The sequence below is a fragment of the Coturnix japonica genome, chromosome 8 (genome assembly GCF_001577835.2).
Source record: "Coturnix japonica isolate 7356 chromosome 8, Coturnix japonica 2.1, whole genome shotgun sequence".
Lineage (NCBI taxonomy): Eukaryota > Metazoa > Chordata > Aves > Galliformes > Phasianidae > Coturnix > Coturnix japonica.
The window spans coordinates 11,920,472-11,930,271 of NC_029523.1; the positions used below are offsets into that span (position 1 = coordinate 11,920,472).

Consider the following 9,800-nt stretch of genomic DNA (forward strand, 5'->3'; position numbering starts at 1 on the left):
TGAGAGCGAGCGGCAGCGCCGGGAAGAGCCACGCTCCGCCATTCCGTGCTGCGGGAAATGAAACCGGTGCGTTTGCGAACGAGCCGCATGTTCAGTGGTGGCTGCTGCGGAGCTGCTGTAACGTGCGGCGGGACGTCTTAAGTTTCACCATTAAGAAGCACGGCAGCGCTGGGCGGGCACTCGCTTCCTCTGGGAGTCTCTTGCTCGTCTCTCGCCCCCCGCCATTACAGCGCCGTGACCGAACCTCGCGTGGCCGCAGCGATCACCGCGATGTAACTACACCGCTGTGGGCGGTGTTGAGCTGTGGGCGGTGTTGAGCTGTGGGCGGTGTTGTGCTGTGGGCGGTGTTGAGCAGCGGGCGGTGTTGAGCTGTGGCGGTGCTGCGCATGCGCACACGTGAGGCGGCGCCGTCGTTGCTCTCCTCGCTCGGTGCGCGCCGTCCCGGTGTGGTCCCGCCCCGCCGCCCATTGTCCCCGCGCCATGTGACCGCGGGCGGTTACAAAGCTCGTTCTCCCGCCGCCCCGCGTGCTGAGTCACGGCGCCGCTCGGTCCCGCCGCAGCGCTGAGGCTCCGCCATGGGGACGGAAGGCGCCCGCGCCCTGCTGGAGAGAGCGGGCACCCTCAACTTGCAGACCGGCAACCTGCTGAGCTGGGGCTGCGGCCGCAAGAAGTGCCCCGCCACCCCCAGCGAGGAGGTGAGAGGGAGACGGGATGCCGTGAGGGGCGGCCCCGGGTCGGTGAGGGCCGAGCGGCGGGGCCTGGGGGGGGGATCAGACCTTGCTGTAAGGCGAGGGGGTGTTCGGTGCTTCATCAGGACAGGGACGTGACGCGAACTGTCACTGCAGGCGGTGAGCTTCCTCCTTTCCCTCTTAGAATTCATTTTAATGCCTCAGTGATGGTGACAAGTCTAGGCAAAGTGCAGTCACTGATGTTTTCTTTAAAGGCTTCAGCAGTCTGCTGTTTTTAAAGGTGTACTTCAGGGCTGTTACCTCTGGCACTATGTGTCATCACCTGCAATCATTCTAACTCCAGGATGCTGTGGCTGTGGGCTATAGATTCCTCCTTTGCTGTCCGACCAGGTGCCTGCAGGTTGCCCTTCTGCACCCAGCAGAGCTGGTTAGAGCCGCACTGACACGATGGTGTGTTAGAAGTTGGCTGAGTGTGTATTGACTGCAGACAGCCTGTGAGAGCGGTGGCCATTCGGGAAGGCAATGCAAAGCCAAGGAAGAGTTCCTCATACTTTTAGTTGGCTGTTGTGGCTCTTACTTTGGCCCCATTACTGACTGTTGTGGTCCATGTGAAATAGATCTTGCAGCTAAGAGGATGCTGCAGCATTACCAGCAACTGGTGTCAGTATCATCTGGAAGGTTATGAAATAAAGAGTGGCAATGTGCTGGTCTGTCAGGGGATTGCTGGACGTTTGATTGCAGAGAAGTTTTCATTTAAACAAAAGGCTGCCAACTTGCTGGCATTGCTGGTTAAAAAAAACCAAGTAGCATAATTTATCAGAAATAAATGAGTTTGTATCTATTCTGCTTAGCATGGCAGTGTGTGTGGTTCCTAGTGTAAACATAAGCCAGAAGGTTGCAAAGAATGAGCCATAGGGCTGGTAATAGCGAGCTGTAACCGCTGTGCTGCTCAGAGCCGTAGGGTGTGCGGTGTGTCTCGTGCTGGGAGGTGCTGTGCCCTGGGGACTGAGCTTTGTTCAATCCAGCACCACAGCAACGGGGAGTGGCACAGTAGTAGAAATGGGATGTAAGTCTTGAGCAGCCCTGCACTTTCCTTCAGACAGGAGACAGCCTGTGTTGATGGAAACGTTCAGCAATTCTAACATCGTGAATTGCTGTTTAGTGAAGTTGGTTCTTGCCTTTTGAGTCAGTTACTTTACTCCTCACGTTTTTAAGTGTCCCACGTAGTGTTCTTACAGGATTACGTCTTGATCTGCATGGTGCCTGGTTCCTGTATGGGGGCAGGGCATTGGCCTCAGTGTGGGGTGTGAGGGGCTCTCTGGGTTCATGTTGTCCTGGGAAACTGCCATTCAGCGATACGGGAAGTAGGTATTTACAGGGATATGTGTTACTGCCCTTTTAGCAACGGGGCTTGTGGAGTGCTCCTCTCCGTGGCAGACAGAGTCTGACAGTGCATAGCCTTAGTCTGTGGGGCAACGCGTTAGGGAGAAGGGAGAGTGTGGTACAGCTAAGCTCAGGTGCAATATTCAGTTTGTTAATTAGCTTACTGAGACTTAATGAGTGTAGTAAGGCAAACCTGTTCATAGTCATAGTCAGAATCATCAGATCTATTTTGCATCTGTGGAGGAATGAAAAATGCAACTGAAGGTCGGATCTGAAGGATCCTCCCGTAGATTTGGTACAGTGGAATGGGAAGGTGGAAAACAATTGCACCTTGGAAAGAGAAGTTATGACTGTAATAAGTGGTTGACTGTAATGTTACAGCATGTATGCTATTAACCATCTACTTTGCAACTTAATCTTTGCATCTAAAAAAAAAAAAAACCAAAACAGCAAAGAAAAGCTCCTAACAAACACAGACCTTGCATAGGGTTCCTTTTAAGATGGTGTTGGTCAGAGAAATAAATGAGGCCAGTACTTGTGTTACTGCTGCAACTCTTTGAAAGAGGAGAAGAATTCTTTGAGTTAGCTTGTGTGAACAAGTTTCATATGGAAACTGTGGAAGAAGAATCATCTGTGGTTGAAGAAATGGGGTCATGGGTTTAACTGCTGTCTGCCACGTGCCTATGAATCATTGCATTTCTATGAAACATAAATGCACCTGAATATCAAAATGTTTTGTAGGTGCGGGAATGCATTCAGAAAATACTGACTGAATGGAGCTCAAAGGTTGGACAAGATCAGAATCAGGTAGGAGAGATTGTGCAGTTACAATTGAACACAAATATGTACTTTGTTGCACCTTTTAACATAGAAAGGAATTGACTGAAATGTTACAAATGTCTGCAGCTCTTTCTGGTGGCTCTTTCTTTGCTTGTTTTCATGTGTGATATTTCTTATATTCGTAAAGAATCCTGTTGATGGGGAAATAAGAATTCTCGGCCAAGGAAGTTGCTGGGGTTTCTTTTTGTTTGTTTGTAGTTTGGCACAGTGGTCTCTTTATGTCCAAAAAGCAAATTACTCCTAAATGTTGTTCCAGTAATTTGCATCAGTAAGTTATTTGTACATATGTACGTATATTTGTCAGGAGCCTGCAGGCCTGTTGTACAGTTCTGTTTTCTTCTGACTGCACAGAGGCCAAGAAGTGCTGTGTTACTTTTGTGTAGGTGCATTTTTGTGCTGCTCCTGTTTCTGTAAGGTTTTGGTTGTGGAATTGTTTTAATTAAGAATATTGTTCAGAAACTTACTGTTGCCTATTGACAAGTTGTCTCATGTGCTTTCTAAAGGAAATGGTGGAGGTTCTGGACTGTACCATAGCTCAAGCTGTAGAAAAAATGAATCCTGAAGAAAGGGATGAACTGAAAGTATCGGGTAAGAATGCAGCTGTTTTCTTCACTATATATGCTATATATTTAGTAATTGCTGGCTTGTTCACTTACTGATTTGTTTTCTTTTAAAACAGCAAAACTTTTCATTGTTGGATCAAACTCCTCATCGATCAGAGATGCAGTTGACATGGGTGAGTGTGAAACTTGAAATTCAAGGCTTTTTTATCCTTTTTTTCTTCAGTATTTGGATGTAAAATTAGGATTTTTTTTTTCATTCAAGAGACATATTCAGTGACTGTCACATGTATATGCTCTTTTCCTTTAAAAACAGGTATAAGTAGTTGAGTATAATTTCTGCATTATTTCAGTCATTAAACATAATAAATGAGCATCTCTGTAATCTTGGATCCAAAAACTCAAGTCTGATTCATTGCTCCGGGCATAAAGAAGTTTTTATTCTTTCACACGGAGCTTATTAAATGGTGAGGAGCATGTGGTGTTTTCATAACAGCAAGACAGTAAGTTTTTACCAGTTTAAAAAAAGGCAGCTAACAACACTGATACAACACTATATATTTCACTGTTAACCGTGGTATTTTAGATCCGTAAGTTTGATTCTTGGCTAAAGAAATTGTATTACTATGTTTGGCTTCTGCTAGAGAATTCTGAGATGGTGAACTGGAAGCAGTGAAGCAGGAGCTGTGCTGGTTTTGCTGAATTTGAGACATGATGCTGCTTATGTTCTTTACCTCATGGAAAAAAAAATTGTCTTTTTTTCTCCAGCATGTTCTTCCCTTGGAGTTGCTCAGTTAGATTCGGTCATTGTTGCCCCACCTCCCGTTGATGACGGAACAAACCTCTCCTTGGAGTATCTGCAGCCTTATTGGCAAGAACTTGAAACTCTAGTTGAAAACAAGAAGATTGTTGCCATAGGCACCTCTGACCTTGATAAAACACTTCTAGAGCAGCTGTATGTATGGGCACAGGTGAGAACAAACTTCCTAACTGTAGCATTTCTAAGGCAGAATTGTGTTGGTTGCTGAGTTGTAACAATTTCTTTTTAGTGTATGTGATTTGTTATAATAGTGTTGTGTTTTATTTAAAAAAAAAAAGGCCCCAGTTAATTTTCAGCATCTTACTGACTGTCATAATGTTGTTCAATGTGGGGAGTGCTCAAGGTGCGATTGTCACTTGTTCAGGGTTCTTCTAAACAGGGCCCCCAAGGACTGTAGGCTGCAGGTCTGTTCAGTAGTAGATTCTTTGACGAGGTGGAGGGCTTAGTCTTGATCATTCTTATGAACAGGACCATAAAAAGTACTCTTAAACCTTAAGGTTTATTCCAGTGATGTTTTGATTATGTCTGTTTTGTCTTCAATGAATAGAGGGGTTTCCCTTTGGAAAATGCTTCTCAAATGCTAGACATAAACTGAAAGAGGAAGAAAGACTGAATCAAGCAGCATAGTGTTTGGTTGTCCAATGTGACCAATTGCCTTGTCATACTTGAGTGCTGGAGGACTGTACTAGCATCTGAACATGCTTGTGTAAGCTTAGGGATTTACTGTTTCTGTATCAGTTCTTTGAACACTACTCTTGCATTTCTTTTGTGATAGGTGAATGTACTGCATCTGTATAAGAGGTTCTACTGCTAGTCCTGTTTTATACTCCTCACTGTGTAGTATGTTGAGATAGTTCAGGGAATTGATAACCATCTGCATGGTGATCATGGATGTACATTGTGGTGAACAGTCAGTGGGAAAGTCCCTTTTAACTTGATATATTTTATTTGAATTTGTGAAAGACTGCAAGTTATATATCCCTAACAAACCTGAATTTTGAGATCTTTTTCAAAGTAACGCCCCTATAATACGCTTACAACAGAGAGGGTGTAGAAATGCTCTGCTGCTTAGGGAGCACAATAGGCAGGAAGCCATGACAAGTTGGAATGTGCCTCACTGTGATAATACCTGAAATTAGATCCTATGCTTGTTCTGTGCCCCGTGCTGTGGGAAGTTGTGGGTGTTGGAGTTGGCTGTTGAGCAACATGTGGAACTGCAGTCCTTGCTTAGGTCTCGCAGCATTGGTCAAGGACAGATTGTTCTAAGCCTTGTAATAGCCAATGGAGGTGCTGCAGTGTTTTTTCTCATAAAAGCATTCCGTTACTTCCAGGTGAAACCAAGTAGCAATCAGGTGAACCTTGCTTCCTGTTGTGTGATGCCGCCTGATCTCACAGCATTTGCAAAACAGTTTGACATACAGCTGCTAACTCACAATGACCCGAAAGGTAAGACTTTGTAAGACAATGTAACCGTTCTGAAATGTTCAGATGTGCAGTGGTAACCAAAGGCTTCTAAATGCACACATTCAGTACAGAATCAGGAATGATATTTCTCTGCACTTCAAACTTAATTACATTTGATTCCCGAACAAAGGATTTTAGAAAGTTCATCTCTACAGAATATTTCTGGTATGTTGTTGCTTTCCTTTCCAGAAAAGGGAGAGAGGGTGCAAAGGGAACAACAGTCTTCCACCATGGGTTAGGCTTTTGAAATAGTTTTAATTGGCGACAATAATGCAAATATAAGAACAAAGAACTAAGAAATTATTTTATTATGCTTCCTTCAAGAATAACTTATTTATAGCCATGGCATAAACTTCATTTTGTTCTTGGTGAAAGACAGGAAGTGACAAATGGAAGGGCACTTGCCCAGAATTTTTCTGCAGAATATCTTGCATGAGAATGTTGATGGTCAGTTGATCTTTGGATAATGCAGTTATTGCAATTATTACACTTTATGGAGGATTCTTTCATTTGTGATGACTTGCACAAACTCTTTTTGTAATGCTTTAAATTCTCCAGCTGTTTAGAACAGTTTATTAAATGCTTGAAGGACTCTAAGACTTCCTGTAGTCCATAGAACTCTGAGCTATGAGCTCACTAGAATATTCTGGAATATTGCATTCATTTCTCTCAAAGCTCATCAGATGATCTTTGCTGTAATGTTACCTTATATCTTGCTGGAACTGTAAGCCAGCAGTCTTAAACCATACCTTTGTTCATTCCTTCCCCACACTTTTCTTCATGTTCAACAGGTTACAGTGATCATATTTTGTTCTTTTTTCCTTCTCCTTTCTTCCCCTTCCCACTTAAGCTTAAATAAATAAAAAGCAACATCTTTGTATGAAATGCTAAGCACCATGCTTTATCGTATCACTGTTATAACTAATGAATCACGTTAGTGATTGAGCACATATCAGCTCCACCCGAGCAGGCTACAAGATGAATTGCCGTTCAGTGTTGCAAATTCCATGTCCAAGACACAGCCTGCAATTTGGGAGCTAATCTTAATCAAGAGTCATGAAGTGAAGAGAGTTTTGACTGAAATTAAGGCCAAGAGTCATTTTCTTATGCATTGCTTGCAAAGCTTAGTTTTTCTGTCTTGGTCAGCTGAAAAGTATTGAGACTGTCTTTTGGGAATGCTCCTCATCAGATTGTTGCCTTGACTGACTTTCCAGAGGAAACTACGATGCTCTGTATTTTCCTGCTCCTTCTGCTTTGTAGCAATTATTCCTATTTGCCTTGATGCTTTCTAGGCTTGTTCTAATGAGTCCCATTATGGGAGATGCTATAAAGGCTGAGCTTCCTGTGGCTGCAAAAGGAACTTCGCTGCTACTCAGAACTGTACTGATTTTGGCCTTATGCTTTATTGCCCTCTGATTTGTCTGGCTAGTGTCTCAACTTCAATTTTGGCTTTTTCTTGCTAATAGCAAATAGCTCTATTAGCTCTGCTGATCAGCTCCATCTGATACAGTGGAATTCTCTGTTTATTATTTCTATGGGAAACATCTGTTGAAAGGGAAAAACTGTTCTGAAGATTTCTTCTGAAATGTTGAATAGAATTTCCCTTGCATGCATTCAGGAGTGGAGTTCCTGACGCTGCTGGAGGTTTCCACTGCAGGCAAAAGGTTCTCTTAGTAAGTGTTGCTTTTTGCAGCTGTTTATCTCACATTAAAGTGTGAATATTCCTTTTTAACTTCAGAATTACTTTGTGAAGCAAGTTTTCAAGAAGTTCTTCAGGAAAGCATCCAGAACGTCAAAGCGCATGAATGGATTCCTTTATGGGTTCTGCGATACTCAGTCATTGTTAAAAGCAGAGGAATTATCAAGTCCAAAGGCTATATCATGCAAGCTAAAAGAAACGCCTCTTAAAATGCACAGTCTTTTTTTTATTCTTGAAGTGGCCTGCTGTTTTAATCTGTGGGGGTGGGAGGAACACGCCTTTATCATAGAGAGACTTTTGCATCATTTATAACAAAGACCAAAAGTTGTAATTATTGAGTATGATGTCAGAAGGAGCTCCTGCAGGGTTCCCGTGATATATTTTTGATGTACCAACCAGTTCATTAAGAATGTTTTGGTTTTGCTGTGGAAATGATCTGTAAAGAAATAGCTTAAAATCTTTCTCTTTAAGACCAGCTCACTGTAGAAGTTGTCGTTATATTTTAGCTGCCACTCGGCAGTGCAGAGAAACATATATTTTTAAAGTTAATTTCTCTTTAATATTTACTAATCTGGTAGGAACCTGGATTTCACATATTCAAAGAGTGATTTTTATAGAAAACTGCCATCTTGCATGGAAAAATTATTCTAAATAAACTATCTTTACTTTGTATGTATATAGGCAGATGAGCTGTTTGATTTGGGTGGGTGGGGAAAACTGGTTTGTTTTTAATACCATGTTTTAAAAAAAAAAAGCAACCCTCTGATTTAGAGAAGATGCATCTTCCCAATAGTTGTGCTTTTTATTACTTGAATCCTTCTGTCTCTGTGCCTGTGTGCTTTTAGTACTTCACAAGTGATGCCATCTCCACTGTTTGGAGCAGAAAATGTTCTATGGTGCGTATAAAATTGGAACTGGAAACAAATGATGAGGAATGTGTTAATGGGAAATCAAATAGTACTTGGCTTGTCCTCAGCTCTGTGTGTTTGTTCTTCTAATGTTTTGGAGCTATGCAATCTGGATCAACCATGTCAGAAGCAATGGGAAACGTTAAGGCTGCCAATGGTGTGATCATGTAAAAGGGATGATTGCTCTGAGGATTGCGAAGGAAACTGCCTTGTGTGGGTGCCATTCAGAAATGAAGCCGACAAAGATTGTCTTAGACTTAAATATATATGTTTGACAGTAGCTTAATGCTTTGGCTTTGGAGTCTTAGGGAGAGATGGCTGCATCTAAGGCCGGTTTAATGTGCTCAGTTGAAAAGGCCTTTAAATTTCCTTAGCATTTAAATCAGAGTAGGTGACAAAAAAGCCTGTTCAGCGGGGGCTCTAAGAGTCTAAAATCCAATGCTCATTTTCCTCTGGATTTCAGGTGGGAGCTGCCAGTACTTCTTACTAGTATGACTTCAATTATTTGTACGTATTTGTTTTGAGCTTTGGATTGTGAGGAAACAAATGTCCACCATCTTCTGAACTCTGGTGTGCAGGCAGCAAGTGGAGCCTGGACGCTTGTAGGCACTGTGTGGGAATATCAGCTCACTATGAACCATTCCACTGAGTTACAGTATGATTCTTGGCTCGGGTATCTTTGAGTTATTCATTATCTTACATGTATACAAACCCTAGGAGCACGTGGATTTCTACTGCTGCTTCAGCTGTTTTGATGAGCAAGAAGTAGATAACTTGAACTAGTAATGCATCAATAAAACATTCTGTGGTTTTGGTCCTTCTAAACAAAATGCAGGGTTTGGGTTTTTGTTTTTTTAAACATTGGGTCAGTGTGTATCAGGTCTGGAAAAGGTGTTTCCTTTGTGCTTTGTGTGCGGCTCTGAGCTGCGTGCTGCTGATCGACCACTCTGAATTGTTTGTGCTGCTGTTATTGGATCGCAGTGCTCAGTTCAGTACGTGGGAACTCCATAAAATGATCCATGCAGGAGCAGTGTGCACGTTGCCCTTGTGCTGTGATCATTTACTTGCTGGTCATCAGCTGCTACAAGTAGTTCTCTTGCTTTAGGAAAACGCCCTTTGAGACAATCCTGTTTTTGTGATGTCATTGCTAACATAATGATTTATCAGCTGTTCAATGTTACCTTCTGTGCAAAATGTGAGGTGGGATTGCTTTCAGAGACAAATCGAATTAAAAACTGAAGCTCCTGTAGGCTGTGGTATGAATTCTCATTGTCCTCCTCCTACTTTTTCACCTTATTGTCGTGAAATGTGTATTTTAAACTGAGCTCTCGCTGTAGAATGGCGGATATATATGGTCCTGAGCGCGGTGCTGCTCTCTGCTGCCATACGGAGAGGGGGAAAACAACAACAAAAGGGCACTGTCGCTATTGAAGAAGC

The 9,800-nt window shown here is 42.8% G+C and overlaps 1 protein-coding gene across 2 annotated transcripts; it reads left to right on the plus strand.

The window, feature by feature from the left end:
- Nucleotides 1-19: 19 nt before the first annotated feature.
- GCLM (glutamate-cysteine ligase modifier subunit) lies at nt 20-9,612 on the plus strand. 2 transcript variants are annotated; one of them, XM_015870028.2, is made up of 7 exons: nt 20-66; nt 2,814-2,879; nt 3,416-3,500; nt 3,592-3,648; nt 4,241-4,443; nt 5,624-5,738; nt 7,495-9,612. In XM_015870028.2, the coding sequence occupies exons 1-7, from the start codon at nt 58-60 to the stop codon at nt 7,662-7,664; spliced, it is 705 nt and encodes a 234-aa protein (XP_015725514.1). In that variant the 5' UTR covers nt 20-57; the 3' UTR covers nt 7,665-9,612. The 2 variants fall into 2 exon arrangements, with proteins under 2 accessions (XP_015725514.1, XP_015725512.1); XM_015870026.2 differs by lacking the exon at nt 20-66 and adding an exon at nt 392-695.
- The last annotated feature ends 188 nt before the right edge of the window (nt 9,613-9,800 follow it).